This window comes from Pleuronectes platessa, chromosome 15 (assembly GCF_947347685.1).
Source record: "Pleuronectes platessa chromosome 15, fPlePla1.1, whole genome shotgun sequence".
NCBI classification, from domain to species: domain Eukaryota; kingdom Metazoa; phylum Chordata; class Actinopteri; order Pleuronectiformes; family Pleuronectidae; genus Pleuronectes; species Pleuronectes platessa.
In genome coordinates, this window is record NC_070640.1 from 14,976,537 (window position 1) to 14,996,845 (window position 20,309).

The 20,309-nt window shown below is 42.7% G+C and overlaps 1 protein-coding gene across 1 annotated transcript; it reads right to left on the bottom strand.

The window, feature by feature from the left end:
• Positions 1-532: 532 nt before the first annotated feature.
• Positions 533-15,568, bottom strand: LOC128457602 (gap junction delta-2 protein-like). The gene is made up of 2 exons (XM_053442379.1): positions 15,498-15,568; positions 533-1,394 (listed from the first exon to the last, which is right to left on the bottom strand). The coding sequence occupies exons 1-2, from the start codon at positions 15,566-15,568 to the stop codon at positions 533-535; spliced, it is 933 nt and encodes a 310-aa protein (XP_053298354.1).
• Between the last annotated feature and the right edge of the window lie 4,741 nt (positions 15,569-20,309).

Below are 20,309 nucleotides of genomic sequence, written 5' to 3' on the forward strand. Positions count from 1 at the left end.
TCAGTCTCAAATTCAGAGATTGGCTTTTTTTCCCACAAACATGCGTATGCATGCACACGCTTAAGCTCTTGCATATGCGCACATAACTAGAAAACTGAGGGGATTATTTATGACCTACAGCAAAGGCAAATAATGAAAAGAATGATAATTCGACCTCAGACATAGTTATTTTCATTTTAATTTGATTTCATTAAGTATTACTTAATTGCTCAGTTGTATCTGTTGGGTTCTTTGAAGGCACCTAGTGTCCCTAGGCAAAGCAGAGCTCTCCAGCATGTCACATCAGGTGTAACCTTTGTTTCAGCAACACAGTTGCTTATTTTTTAGGAAAGTGATCCATCTTTCTTCAAGTGTCAAAGTCTCTACTTTGTAAATTGATGCTTCATCATGACCACACAGTCTGTCCATCTGTGCTCCTGAATAATAATGCAGTGGTGAGTTTTGTGCCCTAATGAACTGGGGTCCTGAGCCATGGAAAAGCTCTTCTACAAAATGTAAGAGGTTCTTGAGCACCCTGGCTGAGAAGCCTCTGTCAGACGTAAGCTGACTCACTAGACTGGGTCCTGCCCAGGTTGGGGGTCTGGGACAGGTGTGAAACATCCTTCTTGCGCACTTCACAAATGGACTTTCTTCGAGCCTGCACCCCTCGCATGGCCGTCTTTATCTTCCGCCAGCCAAGGTGGTTGAGCTCAGCCAGGTTGAGCAGCACACAAACGCCACTCACAGCAAACATAAAGACCAGAAACACGGTCTTTTCTGTGGGACGAGACACGTAACACTCCACCTCCTTCACACATGGGTATCGGTCACACTCAAACATCCCTGGTACGTTGAAGCCGTACAGGAAGTACTGGCCGGCCAGAAAGCCGATCTCCAGCGCGTTGCGGAACACTACCTGGATGACGTAGAAACGCGAGATGCCTTCCTGCCGTCGCACTTTAGAGCTCTTGTGTGTTTGAGGGAGTCCTCGGGGTCCATTGGGGATCTCCTTGACCTCGCAGTCGTGATCCTCCTTACTGCTGTCAGGGTGCAGCAGGATGCCGTTGATGTTGCGAGAGTGAAGCTTGCGAGGGTGATGATCGTGATGGCGACCGTGGTGACCGTGACCATGATGGTCCATATACGGATGCAGGAGAGAATAGCTTCGGTCACGTGCCTTGGCCGACTGATGAACAGAATATGTGATGAAGCACAGGCTCGGTGTGCACACCAGGATGATCTGAAAGACCCAGTAGCGGATGTGCGAGATGGGGAAGGCCTTGTCGTAGCAGGCCTGGTTGCAGCCGGGCTGCATGGTGTTGCAGATGAACATGATTTGCTCATCCTCGTACACCTTCTCCCCCACGATGCCAACGATCAGGATCCGGAAGATCACCACCACTGTCAGAAGGATCCTGCAGAGAGACAGAGAGAGAAGGAAAAGGGCAGCGAGGGGAGGTGGTGAAAGGGAGAAAGACAGAGTCAGTTAATATCAAGCAAATGCACAGAGGTAAGGGGAAATATCTGGGTGTGATTCTGACAATGTTATGATTGCTTTAGGTGTCTTGGTTGAGTATAATTAGTGATTAGATGTTGTTTTACATGCTGGTTTGAGTGAAGACTTTTCAGAAAGGCGACTAAAGGGATCAAATAGCATTAGGTTCATCTTGTACTTATATATCAGGAGCAAAAGAAAGAAAACTGTTTGTCCATGTATATCTGTATGTACATAAATATATATATATATATTGGTATGAGCATGCATGACTGTGTGTGTGTGTGTTTTTTGTGTTCTCACTCCCTGCCCTGACAAAAAACACAATAAGAAGGTTGAGTTGCACACCAGATAACATACACACATGAGCTCACTAATCACAAAAGACTGTAACTGGAGGGGTTGTCAGACCAAAGGTGGTATCACACTCATCTTCACTGCTGAGCTAAAATGGAACATTGCATTCATTGATATCAGCATGTGTGTGTGTGTGCATGTGTGTGTGTGTGTGCAGTCATGCTTAAACAGCGACTGCTATTCACTGATTCAAGGAACAGTGTGATAAAATCAATGGGTAATGTTATTCCTATGAGATTCATCCCTGCCCTTTTGTTTTATCTTATCATAAATCTCCTCACTTTTGCAAAGCTATTGAATATACGTTGAACTGCTGCACAAAAAAAACCTCATATCATTGTGTGGACAAGAATTACTGGTGGCATCCTCTTAGAGTGGGACGACTTCCCGTTGAGCGTCATCGCTGCGGTAAGAGAATGCTGCTTCCAGGAGCCACTGGATCTGGAGAGCAGTGCAGCTGTTAGGCTTCTGAGAGACTGGTGCGCTATAGTGTTATCTTCTGGTGTCGATCCATTGTGAGGCACTGCGGAGGAAGACTTAGGCTTTACTGCACCGTCAGCTCTTTCTAATGAGCAACGAAAGCCTTTACATCATGGGGCTCCCCGGTATTTATGCCACAATGCAGTGGCCGTGCACGCTCCCTGCACGGAGGAGCCGATTACGTAGGACACCCTTGTTTAAGGCCACCCAAGGCAACTAAAGGCACAGAGATAGATGGGACCTGCAGCACTGGGTGGATGAGAACAACTGGGTAAAATGGCTGCTAGCCTTTAAGGCGGGTGATGTTGGTGATATGATTCCGCTGCATTTTAAATATGTGCATGAAAGATTGGTCTTTCTACCATTGATCTATCCTCATGTCAAATGAGACTCCATAGCGCTTCTTATAATGAGGACTCAAGAATGCCCACACCTCCCATTTGTGGCCAGTAACTACAGCAACGAGCAAATTTGTGAAAGGTGAGTTTCTGAAAACAAGTGTAATGAGCGAAAAGAGGTGGAGACACAGAGGTTTGGAGGAAGAAATGAAGAGAAACGTCTAAAAAGTGTTTTAGTCCTTCGAGATTGTCAATCCGTGAGAGCCAAGTGGAAGACCGGTGAAGGGTAAGAGCACAGGAACCTGAGTTAGTGAGAAACAGACTTAAAGTAGAGCAGCGCAACGCTGCAGGACTGTTTCTGCTCCACCTGCGAGTGTGTTTTTGTGTGACAAAGACAGACACAAGGACACAGAGACAAAGGGGGAGAATCAGCGATGTGTGTGACTTGTTCAAAATGGCACACGTGTCCGGCCGTCTGTGCTCGGAGCAGCTGCTAGTAGATATGCTACACTGACTTTTATGGTTTGGAAAATCCGCAGAATAAAGCTTGTCTGCACCTTTGGTCCTCCGAAAGCCAATTGCAGGTTGTGTATGTTAGTTGGACGCTCAGACACTCTGATCCTTCGCTTTGAGCCAGATGCATCTGCCTGTATTGGTCATTTCACAGCAGTGGGTTTGACCCGAGGCCTGTTATTGATGGTTCTCTGCACCACAAGGAGTCATCCGAGGCATCCTGCTGCACTGAGATAGAAATCTGCAGTCGACGCTGCACGTTTATATGCAAAAATATGTGTTTAAATAACATAGAGAATATGAAATTGGCTGATTTTCAGTGTCTATGAGAGTCTGGGGCACTCCTGATGTTAAGCACTGTAAAGATAAAATGAGGCATACAGCATATCCGTGTTCGCTTTCTGCTGAGATTCATTTCATGCCAGGGATAATTACTACATCGTAACAGCATTAGCTAAATGTCACTAAGTCTGCGTGCTACCCACATGTCTGCACAGTGGCACAGGCTCAGAGATCGAGAAGGCTTTCTTTTTTCTTTTTTTTTTACGTGTTTGCTGATATTAAATATATACATCAAATATTTTTCAATTATCCAAACCTAACAGATGGTGAATTATATTATTGATAGTATTCATGGGAGCTCTACAAAATAAAAATAGATACAGCTAGATTGGAAATATATTGTTTATGTTGTGTGCGAAGCTGTGACTTTCTCATTACATAGTAAACACTGCTATCCCTTATCCCCACACATACTATTCATATAATATTCATGAGGCTGCACTAGATCCGGGGATGCTGTTTTCTTCAAGGTAATTTATTTTTATTTTTGCCAAGTCAATGTTGTCCTTTCTGTCTTTGCACATTTTATACTGTCCCTTCACGATCGCATTTTTGCATAACCTCAGCCAAAAAACCACCCTAAGAAATAAAATTAAAAAAGAATATGACACAGTATTTAATTTCAAGACAAAGAGTGTAAAGTGTAAGAATGTGATTGTGGATGTAATATAATTAGTCAGATTTGGATGTTTGAATTTACGTGAATGATTATGACAGCCTGTGTGGGACCAACATTTTTCAAGCAACAAGATCAATTAAAAAAAGTCATGAAAACTTACACCGGCCTTGCAACGAGCTGCTTTATGTGACGTCTTTACAACGCACATCTGATCACCTTAAAGCACAAACCTAGTAAAAATGTCCCGGCCGTGTGTTCATATTCTAAATGCATGAGTTGGACTGGTTGGATTGGATGCAGAAAAAAGGGCTGTGAGGATAATGTGGCCCACAATGGATAAACCTTTTTGCTCACTGGACTTTTCTATTTGACGTAGTGCAGTTATCACTCTTTGTTTGTTGGGGCGGTTTGGATCTTTAGAAATTTCCAAGACATTGCAAATATTGAGTGTAGTGCTGTGTGCGTTTGCAGGCATGGATGTATGTGTGTGTGTGCGTGTGGGTGTGGGTGTGGGTGTGGGTGTGTATGTGTGTACTCCACTGCTGGACAACAGGATAATCAGCACAGGGCAGATTGCTGCATTAGCAGAAAGCATGTGGACGAAGGTTATCTGCAAACATCAGTGTTTTAAGCACTGCAGAGTAACGAGCCAATACTGTGCGTTAGAGTGGATTCGGGTGAGACAGCTCCAGGGCCTGAACCTGCAGAATATTCAATAACTCCCATAAATGATGAAAAGGATTTTTCACAATTTTTAGCATCTCAATCCTGAGGGGCTGAATATGAAAAGAGGACCACTTGCTGAGTCAATTCCAAAAAAGTACAACATGAAGAGAATGCACACGCCACCAGACACCATGAGCTTCCTGCTTCCTGTAGGACCTCCTCTCAGTTCAGACTCATGATTACTATTCTTAAGACTTTCTAAATCTCAAACACAGGTTAGACCCTTTCCTTATTTTCATTGTCCTCTGTTGCATCGCCGACAGCTGGCATTTCCACACAGTGCAAAGACCAACCGCAGCTCACAGCTAACAAGAAGACAGAGTAAAGATTAAGGACACGATGCTTCACTGCTGCAGAACTCTGCAGACTGATCTGTAGGCAGCTGACTGACCTGTAAGAGTGTGTGTGTAGTGGAACGATAACTGCTCTTCAGCTGGTGTATCGGCTGGACATGCAGGCTCCCTCTTTCCCAGAGGCTTTTAGACACACACATACACACACACACACACACACACACACACACACACACACATACACACACACACCCACACGCACACACACACTCATACCTTCATTCATACAGCAGCTGCTGTCACCAGCCTCCAGGGACAGAAATGACCCGGAGCACAGCAGCAGATGCAATGGGAAACACGCACACTTTCCTCTCACACGCATACACGCACACACACATACTAAATCAAAAATCATTCTTTACTGTTTCTGTGTCAATATTAACAAACACAAAAATTAACATATCTCTGCACACGTAGGTACACAGAATGTCGTGAAGTGAGTTCAGTGTAATCTTTGCAGAGACCTCCCGCAAACATATTTCACCCGCCCATCCAGTCTTTATACTAAGCTCCACTGATTGCTGATGGCAGCTCATAAGGAATCAAGTCCTCAGCAGGCAGAGAAATTCTGCAGCTTAACTGTCAGGGTGCAGAAATGTCTCTCTCTTGCCCCTCATCTACTGTTTGTCTCTTAAACTGTTTTAATACGCTTAGGTCTTGCCCACGTATCAAGCAGGCACACATGATCGCCTGAGGCGCCACGAGGAGTCGGTGTGACAAACAGACTAATTTAAGCCAAATTTGTGTGACTTCCGATGCAGTGGTTCACTTATTTCTGGCTTCCTCTTCAAATACTTATCAGCAATATTTTACTTAGAGTGTTAAAATAATTATGATAGTCAGTCTTAGCCCCACATACCTGAAACGACCACAGAGCTCAGGGTCATCAAATTTCTCAAACCTTTCTCACGTGTTTATGTGACCACGGGCTTCTGTACATTTTCTTCGAATGGTTTTCTTTCATGCCATTAACCTGCCAGGGGCAACAGAGGCTAAATCTGGTACATTTAAATGACGGGCCTAAGTGATTTTGTTAATTGATGTATATAGTCCCTTTTAAAAAAATTGCTAAAGTAAAAGTTAAAGTACCATATTGACTTTTCTACTTGTCTTAAAGCAATTCACACTTGCTTTTAAATATAAATAATGTATTAAAAGTAAATGTAATCTGCAACTATTACATTTACAGCATCATCACGGATAAGTCTCCTCAGTGGTGTATAACTGCTGCTGCGCTTTTCTGTTGTTGAAGGTGGTGGGGCTCTTTAGTTTCTGATTGGATCAGTGGACCAAGCTCTTGTTATGGATTACTTACTCAAAAATTATTTAAAAAAACTAAATGTGAACATGTTAACTGGAGTAGAAAGTACAGATATTTGCTGACCTATGAATAAAGTTGAAAATTACCTGAAAATATATCTACTCAAGTAAAGTACAGATACGTGAAGAATGTACTTGAGTACAGTAAAGAAGTAAATGCAAAGGAATTGTCTCTCAACAACTGTAAAAGAAATGGCTTTGCTCTTACTCCACCTAATCTGGGACAGATATCAACAAGATTTGAGTTATGATAATACATCAAAATTGAAATATCAAATGGCCCATGCTGAAATCCTCAGATGTAAAAGTTTCTTTGACTGTTACTTATATAAGTCATGTAAAACTTCTGTGAAACAAAAGGATAACACAACAACAACTTTGCAAAGCTGGAGGATATTGTGTTTGAAGAAACTCTGCACACAACTTTTCCATTAAGTCGTTGCACAGCTCAACCATGCGTGGGGATGATGATGCAGTGTATACCAGATGCAGCCTCCCTCCATCCCATTTGTCTACATGCCATCTAAAATTAGCCTTTCAACTCAAATCGCCCTTTCATCTCTATTCAAGCTAGCAGAGGAAACATTATGCGGAAGGCTTTCTAAATGAAATAACTTGAAAGTTAAAAAACATTCAAATGAATGGTATCAGCATTTCCCAAAATCCCACTGATTGTGCTGATTGGGTCAATACGTGTTTTCAGAATATTCCATAAATCGCATTGCGGCTACGCAGTATTTAGAGCAATGTCATGTCAATACATTTTCCTGGGAAATAGAAAAATAAAAGCAGGAGAGCAGTTTGAGTTCAGCACAAAACACAAAGTATTGGAACAACTTTCTCAGCAGGAAGCAGACTGTCGTTAATAATCATCTTTGGATGCTAGATATGACTCCCGGGGAAAATTAGTGATGCAGATTAGATAGGGCTGATTCTCACTTGAATCATTTTCGGTCACTGCGCCTAATGTTTTAGTGATAGAGATCACTTTGTTACTCTGCATGCACCAGCAGTTCATTGAGACTGAACTTCCATTTCAAATTGTTTTGTTGAGTTTTTGAACTTTGAACTATTTTCATTCTTCAGCTTCTTGAACGATGTGCTGCAATCCCAGAAGCACAAGGGACAGAGCTGACTGCACCTCCTCGGTTGTAATGGTCACTCACTCGGCTCAGCAGGCATTGGCCCACTTGGCCAGCTTGTGAGAACAGAGTCAGATATGGAGGCTTGAAGTGTGCAGAAATAAATCTGACCTGACATTAACAATGAAATGTTCATAGTTTTAATTCTGGCTGATGCTGGTTATGTTAGTAACGATCATTTCAAAATAATTTGGATTCAGATTCCACTATGAATCCTAAAATTTGATGTGAAGTATTGCTACAGAGTTAACCATGGAAACTACAATCTCACGTTTCACAGTTTTCAGTTCACTCCTGAAAGAACCAGTTATCAGCTGGTCAGTTTCCTAGTTTTTAGTTTTTCGTTGTAGTGCTGTGCATGATATCTAACCTTCACTTTTGGGGAATTTTAGGTCAGTGTTAATAATTGAAGAAACTAGTTTGTAAAGGGTTAGGGTTAGTAGATGTGAGAAGGTCACTTAGTTGTAACCTCTACCTGAGGTGTAGCAGCACTTGTTACTCTTGTCACTTTGAAGGAATTGATTTTTGGCCACAAAGGATCAAGCTGTTATCAGCAGTGACATGGACGTATAGGCAAACAGCTGCTAATTTGCACATTCAATATCTCTGTTAGCTCTGGTTTTGAATTAACGATTCAGCAACTACATGTGTTCACCAGCTAGTTGGTCAGCTTATTTGTCGGATGTTAGGAGCTAGTAGAGATGATGCACGGTTCGGCTGCAAGCAACTATGCATAAAGTGGACGAGAGCAGTAAGAGTTAATTCATATATTTAAAAAAACGTCTTAAAGACGGTGAAATCACCATAGATCTGGAGCGAAGGTTCTCAAATCTAGTCACCATTGCTTAGAAAAGAAAATATTGTTTTTTCCAGCTTTAAACTCATAATTTTTAGTGATGTTGGTGCAAAGTATAATTTTGAATTGGCAATCTTCTCACTAAAATTACTGTGAATACACTACAAAGAAAAAAAAAATCAAAAACGCACCAAGCTGTGCGCTCTACACATGTAACAGCATATTGTGGTCATGTACCTTCATTATGACAATAACCCAGTGTAGCTGGTGTCGTCCTTAATTTTTGTTTAAACATTTTCATTTGGGGTACAGCATTAAGAAATAAATAAGAATAGCTATATGATACCTGACATTATCTTTACTTTCCAAATCAAGCATTTTGTTTCTCTTGATGAAATAAATGCGTATAATATAGTTAAAACATTTGACTGTCTTATTACCATTTTGTGGTTCATTGGACCACATTAATAACTTGCCCATAATGATAAACCCATTGATTTTCCAGAATATTTATTATAGTTGATGTATAGGGATAATATGTCAATGGTTATGCGATGTATCTTTACATAACCTCAAAATATATGTTTAAAATCTAAAAACAAGCGTTCAGGTCAGAATACAAATATAATCCTATACTTAATGAATTTCAACACGTGTGGAAAATCGTTGGAACAAAATTGCATTCATATCAGGCAATAGAGGAATATTACACGTTTAGGAAAGAGCATACACACACCATTGATGTGTTGCTGAGATGAATAATAGCCTGTGCTGAATGAAAGCTGAGGTCAGCTTTACTGGCAAAAGCCCCTGTCAGACATTATAATCGATAGCATTCAACATCGGGGATTGCTGCACAAATAAACTAATGACAACTCTGGATGCGCGGAAAAACGGTTTCATTTGAAAGACAGTGTAGCTGGATGATGGATTACTAATCCTGCCAAATGCTGACATATAGCCTTGTTTGTTTGGCTTTGCAACACAATCTCCCCGCACAGTATAGATTTTATCCAGGGAGATGGCTATTAATGATACATGAAACACTGTATATATTCCAGTTTATTATTCCACAGAATGACGCCCTCAATCAAAGCCGAGCTTCTACATCTCAGATTATTTTGGGAGAAGTAGGGTGCCCTTCTCGAAGTAGGGTACCTTCTTCTTGTGGATATCCTGACCTATTTAGGAAAAGTGCATGGCGAGAGAGAACTCAAATATGACCATGAAAACTACAGGAGCGAACAACCTCAGGCCAAAGGAGCAGATTGTTGCTTTTAGAGCTCACAAACAGGGACGTGGACGTATTTGGCTTTGTCAAACCTTTCAAGCCTTTTAATTCATGTATTTTTCAGTCCATATAAACAAGGCGGTAAAGGACAACCAAGCTATTGTATGTATCACTTTGTCCATTACATTAAAAGGCTGGTCAAACCTTCATACATTTTTGATGAATGGCTTGAAATCCATCCCGACCTGCAACATGGGCCACATAACACTTATTAAGCTTTTATGATGTATTTATAAAACTCAAGTGGAGAGTGATAGGTGGTGAATAATGTATAGTTTAACTTCATCATGTAGAAAACCTATATAGAGAATTATCATTCTACACAATTAAAATAACAACCAATTTAGAATCTACTTTGAATCAAATGTTCTATGATATATGCAAAAATATGATGCAAAAATACTGCTGCCTCTTTAAGACGCCAAACCTGCACTGCAGCTGTTGCATATAGATGCTGAGTATTGTATGTAATTTGCATTTTGTAATTTCAGAATACCATCATCCCCACCTTTAGCAAAAGTAAGAGAATGTAATTCAGGGGAATGTTAAGGAGCTCTGACACAGATTCTCCTCTAAACCTCTGCAGAGGTAAAACTCTCTTCCATCCTCTGTCTCCTACTTTTACCCTCAGCTCCTTTTTTGTTCTGCGTCTACATGTCACATCCTCCCCTCTCATCCGGCAACCTTTATTCTATTTTATTTTTTCCATAGATCACTCGGGCCCTCCATTATCTCTGCCTCTTTTTTCACTCTCCTTGTCTTTGGCACTGACCTCACTACGGCATTGCAGTGTGGGGGAAGATGCATCAACATCTTTCTCTCTTTCTTCCTACCTGCAAGGTGAATGCCTCAAACCCAAAGGGTTCCTTCTGTCTCGCTGGAACACCATTTTATTTCTTTTTTTTAAGGAGTCACACAAGTGCAAACAAACACCCGTGTTCGGCAAAATATCTAAGCACCACACATGTTTTGATGAAGTTCGTATGTGTATTTGTATGCAATATTTCTACTGCAGTATGCTCTTAATATGTATCACAGTTATGTTTAAAGGCTACATAAAGATAGGTATAACATTTTTACATTTTGGATAATGTGCAATGTTAAATCAACATGTATGTAAAACAATAACCCTATCAAAAGGACACACAGACAGATGACTTGAGATCCTTAAGAAAAGCCAATCTCAGTTGTTTGCAGTGTTGTGTGGACAAATCTCTGTTTTTGGTAGATTGGCAAAATATACAAGCAGTCGTTTGTGCAACTGGAACAAACATGACTTATTTGGACAAGAATATTGCGGAGGTGTTCAAACTGCTCTGATACAGAGGATTAGCAAAGAGGACGGAATAACTAACACAACCTATTTAGGTGTGGAAACGATTTGAACATGAGTATATTGTATAATCCCACACCAGACAAACCAGCAAATGACAATATATTTATGAATGAGTATTTAACAATAGTAAGTGTACATTAGTTATTGTGTGTCCAAAACTCTGTGATATATAACACAGTGGCAAACATTTATCAAGCCTGCTGGTGTCGTCTTTGACACAAATATAGCTGCATGTCGTCAGCAAATCAACTGAAAACACTTTATTTGTGTTTTTAACAGAAATCAGGTGTGTGAAACTTTATAGGTTCCAAAAATTCCGCTCGATATCAAAAACGAGTTAGACATTTTTAATAGAAACACCATTGTAAAGCTGTATTTTTATGGTGTGTACTACGTTTTTTATCTGGTTGTGTCATCAACTGCTGGCAGCATACATCTGCCCACCCAAGAGCAGTAACTCAGTTACCTTTACCTTATTAGCAAACAGAGTAAGAAAGGTCGAGACATTCAACAGGCTGCCGGGTATATAATGCTGAACACCCCAGGATCATTCAAACTGTGAATATACAGTGAGTTTTGTTTGGGCTGGAGAATGAGGTTATTAATGTAGACTTTACAATGATTCCTTTCGGTGTGTAATAGAGGATTGTATTCATTGGTTATCCATGCACACAAACTGTACATCGGTTAGAAGTCAGGCTCATGGAAATCACAAAACATTCATCGTTGAATGAGTCATATTATGCAAGCCACCTGTGGTTAGTCAGAGGCACAGAAGCAACTCTCAAGTCTGTCTCTTTCAAAGACCATAATTAAGCTAACCTATGCCACTGCGTAGAGTTCGTCCCTTTCTATTTTTACCAGCGTTCTGTATTCCTACGCTAATTGTCTGTCCTATGCAAGAGGCATAGGTTAGCTTAAAACCTACAATTAAGAAGTAGCTTAATTGTAGCTGGATCAGACAGTCTACACGTCCAACATTGGTATCTGACAGTGTCTCATTGTGGAGGAACATCCTCGCGTTGCAAGAGGGAGGGTTGGTACTCAAACAGATGACTGACATGCAACCATATTCCAAAGTTTGGATGCAGGGGAGACTCGTCAGCCATAGGGAGATATCACTGTTCTGTTCTTTGGAACTCCATCCTCGGAACCGCAAGCGCACACATGCAAACTCTTCAAGGAGACACTACACAAAGGCTGAACATCCTATTTGTGTTGCCATCTAGCAGTCGCTGCATGCTGCGGCCACACCCTGTGAAGTGCAGGACTTCACAATGCACAACAGTGCAATACTACATACAGTTGGTTGTGTCCACACCTGACTACACCCAACGACACAGTTGGGTGTGGTCAGTAGTGCAACAGACTTGAACCTTTCAACCCATAGAGGTCAGTGCAACAATTTTTACTCCAAACGTGATTTAGTGTGGAGTTGCTCATAAACAATCTGGGAGGCACCTTTACAGGACAAAACTGTGCCAGTGTTGAACAATTCTCCAACTTGTTGGTAGATCCAAAAGCATCGTTCTGATCATTTAAATATTAAGAGTCACTGATTTCCTGACCATGCAGACACATGCTTTGGATTAGGAGTCAAGTCTTTATCTTGAGTAGTTTTGTGTTATTGAGATTGACTAAGAATGTCTGACATCTAATATCAAAGAATGCCTGTCTACGGGTTAAAAAAGCCAAGGTCCAGACCACCACTTAATTTTAATTAATACACCCTAACCCAAGGTCTCTGTGTCCAACAATAATTCTCGAGTACATTTTTTTTAATCCTGCAAACGGGCTAACTATAAGAGACAAAATCAATATCAGTTTGGCGAGGATGAAAAAAACTCTAGGGACCTACAGCCTCAAATTTTCAAAACACACACAAAATACTGTCCAAAGTGACTCCAAAGACAATGCTTCTTGGTTCGCATGGCATGGACAAGCAGAGTGGGAGAGAACTTCATTGGAAAGCAGCTAAGGTTACAGCTAATACCCTAGGGTAAACTACAGAGCCTTGTAGGACAAACACAGTCTGAGGGAAGCCAAAACACACAGGGATCATTTACAGAGCATTTCACTGCTTTCGTCACAGCAGCACATAGCTGTGGGCATCATAGAATCTACCTCTTTCATGATCAAATGCTTTTACCACTATCGTTTAACTGTCTGATTCTGTCATTTTGGAAGGTGGGTAATTTATCTAGTATACTCTATCATAGGATGAATACAAGTTAGTGAATAAATTGACCAAGATAAGCAAACTCTCCTTTTACTAAATGTATTTGAGGTATTCAGGGAACCGTTTATAATGTTCAGCCAGTGCAGTGCATGATCAACAAATAGCTCAAATTAAGCATGTTAAGAGGAAGCCATTACATCATCAGAGTACTCATTGTGACTCTTTGTAGCAGACAAATTGAGAGATGCCTCTGTGCCTCTGTAAAAACTGTAGGTGGCTTACAGTCAACGAATCACCCAAAGGTTGTTTTTCACCATTTTTCCAGGGTTTCACCGATTCAGCTGCCAGGGCTGGGTTTTAAAGCTGCATTAAGTAATTGTTGACCACTAGGGGGCGGAAAGACTCCAGAACATGTTCACAACAGTTAGCAGTTAGCTTATGAAGTTGTTATGGCTAACATGTTAGCAAACAGTTGCCTACTTACATATCCAGCAGAAACAGAGCAACACGGACATCCTTTTGGTCTCCTTTTCCTGGCCACCTGTTGGATGTAATCCCAATATTCACTGGCGTTTAGCCCCTGTTGGTCTCCCAGCTCATGAGAAAAAACGTGAGTATGTTTTTGGCGCGCTACATGTCCGGCTTTCTTCACTTCTTCGGCCGTTTGGCATTTTAGGTCGTTGGTGTACAGTAAGCTTCCAGCTTCTCTGCTCGGAGGCAGCTATATTTATGCACAGCACCATTTTGGTTTTGTCGCTCCAGTAAAACCAAAACAACGTGGCCGAACGCTGCCATCGGCTTCAAAGTGGGAGGTTGATTCTCAGCGGTAGCAGCAACATTAACAACCCAGGAGCCGGAGGGAGTTGTTAAACTAAATGGTTCAAGATATGCCTCAATGCATCTTTAATTCAAGTCTACATGCTCCGTTATATGTAGGCTTTCATTCCACTCGACTAGACCAGGTGATTTCATTGGTTAACACACTTTATTCAACCACCCAGGAAGAACTCACTGAAATGACTTGGTGTAGTGAAGGAATAACTCCATCTGGCAAAGTTTCCGATTCCTGATCAGCACGTTTTTTGGTCTAAAGTGGCTCACATCATCTCTGTCGCTCTGGTGCAGTTACAACATCATGGATTTTTAGGCATATGAAGGAACGCATGAGCCAATTTGACACAAACACACACATATACACACACACACACACACACACACACACACATAAAGCCGTTATAGCGAGGTTAGACCATACCTTGTTGTGGTCTGCACTAATGAGCACAGTAGCGCAGTCAAATTCGTGGCATCGTTTTTTTTCTCTGAAATTCAATTTTCAATTAACAAATCCATACACCCAGGCTTCACAGGCTAAAAGAATGTTGACTCTTCACTTTTCCAAATGAGTATCGCAGCGTGACAGGTTGATTGTGCTTAATAGGTGAAAAATTCCACTTTTGAATTGAATTAATCAAACAGAGATGATGTGGAGCACATTTTTCGCACAGATTTTATAGCATGTCTCTCCATGGCATGTCTCCACTGCTAATCAAACTAAAAGCTCATCTGTTCAACCCTTCACCACAAACCACTGACACAAAAAAAATAGAAATTATTTCATTTGAGTGTGATTATGATTAAACTAAGTGTCTGCTGATGAGGACAAACTTTTATTTAAAAATGTTCTGTCTTAAGCTCACACAGTTCAGATCCATCTACTCCCCTTTGATTCTACCTTCCACACCTGCTTGTTCACTCTCCTTTCATCCTCTGCACCTCTGCTCTCCCCTCACTTCCACCTCCCTCTCCTCCTTCTGCCCTATTCGTCTGTGGCCGACGGTATCAAACAGAATCCGTCAATAGCAAGACTAGAGTATCAACACAGGAACCTCTGTGAATGAACCGTAAAGCCTGGTATAGCCTGCTATCGATCATGCGCAATTAGTTTATCCCTTAAATTAGAGCCGGTGTTAAGAATAAGGATGAGGAGAGCAGGGATGATGAGAGGATGTGGGGGAGGCAGGGATCACTGTGGGGAACTGTAGAACAGAGGAGAGCACTGGGACAAGCCTGAGGTAGGTGGTTTTCTGTAGGGATGCCAACTGATACATACAGAATTAAATGTATATGTGTATGCGGGGGGGAAAAAACACTCAGCTCATCATTATAAAAAGAAAAATAGACACAAAATTGGTAAAATAAACCTTTACACACAAAATCTCTCAGTGTCTTACCTTCCAATCATGGTGGAGTGCTGCTGGACAGCCGCCTCCAGCAGCCTCTCCAAAATCGTCCATTCCCCCATGGTGATGGAAAAGTGGCAGAGCCGTCAGAAGAAACAGCACTTGGGGACCAGACCCCTCTCTCTCTCTCTCGCTCCCACGGACTCTTCTTCTTCTTCTTCTTCTTCTTCTTCTTCTTCTTCTTCTTCTTCTTCTTCTTCTTCTTCTCAGGACCAGCCTGAGCTCTTGTGGAACTGCCAACCAGCGGAGGTACCCACAACCCCCTCTGCCACACACAAGGTCCCTTTTGACCTCTGCAAGCAGACCTGGCCCCGCGTCAGTGCGTCTTTGATTCTGTGTGTGTGTGACTGAGTGTCTTCTCCTGGGCCCGTCCCGTTGTGCTCCTCTTCCTTGGCGGAGGAGAGGTGCTGAGTTGATTGCCTCCCCCTCCTCTCTCCCTCAGTCTCTCCCCCTCCCCTATGCAGTGATGCTTGTCCTCTCCCTGCCGCACCAGTCTGTTCTGCGCTACAGCATATGCTATAGCTCACCATATGACAGCCATGATCACCTTCTCTGTTCCGCTCGCCTCTCTTCGTCCCCTCGCTCTTCTCTCCTCTTCCTCCGTCGGTCCCTGCCTTCGTCCTCCACCCTACCCCCAGGGCACTCCTTGTGCTTCAGCTGCACTCCCTGCCATCAGTGCTGCTCTGCACTTGTCCTTGCATTGTGTAGGATCTTTGCCTTTGCTGCACCCTTGCTACTCTAACCTAAACACACACACACACACACACACACTGCATATATATCTGATCCTCTTTGGCTCACCTCAGTAAGCAGCACCGACAAGACACACACTTGCACTCGATGACAGCTCTGAATCCCACTCTCCCCCTACCTACTGAGGACTGCAGATGCACACCAGCACACAAAGCTCCAGCCTGCTGAATGTCATTTTACGAGTGAAGGAATGGTTGCTCCCACAGCTCCGAGCACTTCAAGAACCCATAAAAAACCCTGCATACACACACTCAGATCCGCACACACAAACACGCTATACCACCCAGTCCCCCAGTAATAAATCAGCTGCCGAGCTGCATCCAGTGATGCTGAACCCAGGCGGCGTGCTGCTGCAGACCTGCTGTCCTGTGTTGTCCCCCTGGCTAATTTCAGCACAGTCCAGTGCCCAGAGTCATGTCTGCCGCAGAGAGCCGGGATGAGGAGCTGCCTTGTGAAGCCTATTTCTGGGTTCCATCATCTTGCATCCCTCTCTCTCTCTCTCTCTCTCTCTCTCTCTCTCTCTCTCTCTCTCTCTCTCTCTTGCTCTCTCTCTGTCCCTCTCCTCCGGCTCTCCTTCAACCTCCCCTCTCTTCCGACCTCCCCGCCTTTGCTCACGTTTGTGTGCAGATCTCAGTCATGCCAACTACTTCTGTCTCAGTGCTCGACCCCCATCTCTGCCTTGTGCTCTCCCTCTCAGCCTCTGTGTCTCTCCCTTGCTCATGGAATCACTCTATCTCTGTCTGTGTGAGCATGCAACAACCCCCCCCCTTCCTCCTCTCATAGATCTGCTCTCTCTCTCTCTCTCTCTCTCTCTCTCTCTCTCTCTCTCTCTCTCTCTCCCTCTAACCCCCTCCCTCCTCTGGTAAATGTGCTTGGATTGCTACCCTGATCGCTGCTTCACTTATGCTTGCAAGAACGCCTCCCACCGTACTGCTGTGCCTGTTCCTGCCTGATGTTGCACAGTAAGAAGGGATTTGTGATCTGAGCATTTCCCTCTGCAGCCTGTCCGCGCTGCTCAGCCGTGTTTCCCACACTCTTCCTCTGTTTTCTCACTCTGTCACACATCATCTAGCCCGGGCTACCAGGAGGGGGATTACAGAAAATTGTGGCTCTGCTCCACCCCATCCCCCCACTATCTCCTCCCTCTCTCCATCTTACTGTATTCGTGATGACAACACACCTACCGTGACCCAACCCTCATCCCCTTTTTTTATTTCCTCTCCTCATCTTCTCTTCCTCATTCAGTCCAACCCCCTACCTACCTCTCCACCATTACAACCCCCACACTATCTCTCCCCCCCCCCTCTCAGGAGAGATCAGTGCCGTATTGTACTTTGCTGTGACATTGAAAGCTGCATTCGTTAGATTTATATGAAGGTGCTGAGGAAGTGGGATGGTTTCCCTCCATTACGCACAGATGTGTGTTGTGTAATTCAGCATGCTCTCGCGCCTGTACAGTAGATAAACACATGAAACCTACTATATGTATGTGTAAGAGGGGGAAAGAGATGAATTACGAAAGAAATGAAGGAATCACATGTTTTGTCTTCATGGGATGAGTCACAGCAAGGTTTTCCCATCCCATCGAGAGGACTGAGTCAACTTCTGCAGAAGTAAATGATGCAGTGGTATGACATGAGACCAGCATACCAGAATGAAATTGTGGCTCTAGGTGACAAGTTCATTTCATTTGCAGAGCCTGTCTTTTTACCCATGCTTCTTTGACTTCAGATGACATGCTTTCCTTGTTGACAGTTTATTTCTTCAAGAAAAGGTGCATGCATCTGGGGCATTTTGGTAATTTCAATACCACCTTAACATCCTCAAATCCTGTGCTCCTGTATTCCCGCAAGTAGTACTGAGGTAAGCAGATTCACAATACCTTACACAACAACCTCAAGAGTGCATTAGAGATTGATCTTGTCGTCCACACATGCGTGCACACATGCAAAATCCCTCTGTGTTTGTGTGTGTGTGTGTAAGAGAGAGAGTGTGTGTAAGAGAGAGAGAGAGAGATAGAGTGTGTGTGAAAGAAAGAAAAGGCTGTGTGGGAGAGACAGAGAGCAAAAGAGGATTTTGTGAGTTCAGCATCTTCTGGGGGGAAGGCGGGGTGATTTGGGGTCTTTCCCTTACCAAGGACACTTGGTTGAGGAGTGCAGCTGAGGAGAGCAAGGGATGGGGGAGGCGGGCACTGGGGTGTAATGGCTCGAGTTTGCCGTGTGGCTTGGGTTGCGAAAAGAGCAGCTGAAGCACTGGCATCAGCCGGTCGGCTCCCTCTCCGTAAGAGACGTCAGAGAGAACTGGATGGCACATGAGTGAGAGAGAGAGCGACGCAGGTGTGTCTTCAGTGACCTAGAACAGCCAACTCGAGCAAGCATAAACACACATACTGTCCCCACACAATCATAATGCATCACCGTATATATACACTTACATCAAGGACAAACGTAATTTAAAAATTGCAAGTGTAACAGTCTTTATTTTATAGTGCATGCTTATGACTAGTGCAAATTTAAGTATCATTCTGCAGTTTGACTTTATGTGCACCTGTGTTAACATTTCCTGCGTAAGTGCCTGGACATTTCTTGCAGAGACAATCAATATTCAAGGTGTAATATTAAGGGTAACGTAAAGTTATATATTCCCCACCATCCTCACAACAAGGGCACTTGATAAAATATGGAAATCAGACGTGATTATTAATAAATGTGATGATGAATCATGGTTTAGTATTCAAATGAATGCAGGTACGAAAAAGCAGACTCCAGCTTTGTCAGCAGCAAGCTCTGTAATGAGCGTCATAAGAGGTTATTACTAATCTGTTAAACACTAATTAATAATGTATCAACCAATTACGTCACACCAGCATTTTCATTTATTTGTCTGTGTTTGGTAAGTAAATCACCTTGTACATTGCCACGGGGCTTTAACCTTCGGGCAGCAGCTGTCCGAGGAGCTGGAGGTCATGAGCAATCGAATTGGAAGGGGTTCTATAAACACTGCAGCATGAGACCAATTTTAAAACAGTGTCTGACATTGCACATCCCTTTCACACCTAGATAATGATACCCATAACTGTGATTTCCTTTTTGTTCACAAAGATAATTAGTGCCAGACGACTTGATGTAAAAAGGTTGCTTGCAAATACCCAGCATTAATATAATAAATGTGAGAATGTGCATATTGTTTGCAGGGATGTCTCAAAATAGAGGAGCCTTAAAAAAAGAAAGAAAGCTGCCTTTCTTTCAACATCAACAAAGTGGCCTAATACTCTCAAGGGAGGGGGTGGCCAAGATTAAGTATTCCTGTCTAAGTGTTAGCTATATCCATCCACCGCTTATCCTTTTTGAGGGTTGCGGCTGGGTGGGGGTGGGGGTTCTGGAGACAATCCCAGCTGACACTGTGCGAGAGGCGGGATAGACCCTGACCAGGTCGCCAGCAACAGTCACAGGGCCAACATACAGAGACCAACAACCGTTCACACTCACACCGATATGGACACATTTTGTATACACTTATTACAATGACATTATAGTCTTATTGTGAACAAGTCAAGGATACATGGGTGTGATAGGTAGATATATAGATTGATTGATTGATTGATTGACTTATATCAATATTATAGTATACATGAGAATGTACTGCCCTTAGTGTAAATTGATAAATAGATATCTTAATAGTATAAATTATATAATATCATATATTTGTGGCTTGAAATTTCCTTTTTTAAATGTTGATTAATCAAGAAAATAATAATCTCAGCAGTATAGGCCATTTCCAGGTTCCTCCAGACAAATCATGAGTGAGATTATCATACAAATTCTTCGTAGGTAAAATGAGGCTGTGGGATGAGTGCGCCCCCTTGTGGATTATTGAAGATACAACGTCCTTCTCACACAGACCGGTTGTTGTGGTTTGTTTGTGCGCACTATTTAACCCCGAATGTGCAGAGAAATCACGTAGAGTTGTCGTACCCCTCGAGCCGTGTCGTGCCATGTTAAATCTGCTGCGCCACAGAACTAGTGAAGGCAAGATGAAGCCAATTGGTTC

Bases quoted from the DNA above. Each gene is read 5' to 3' on its own strand.
- LOC128457602 (XM_053442379.1), bottom strand. From the start codon at position 15,568: ATGGGGGAATGGACGATTTTGGAGAGGCTGCTGGAGGCGGCTGTCCAG. The intron at 1,395-15,497 runs GTAAGACACTGA...GTCTCTCTGCAG, and splicing joins CACTCCACCATGATTGGAAG to GATCCTTCTGACAGTGGTGG.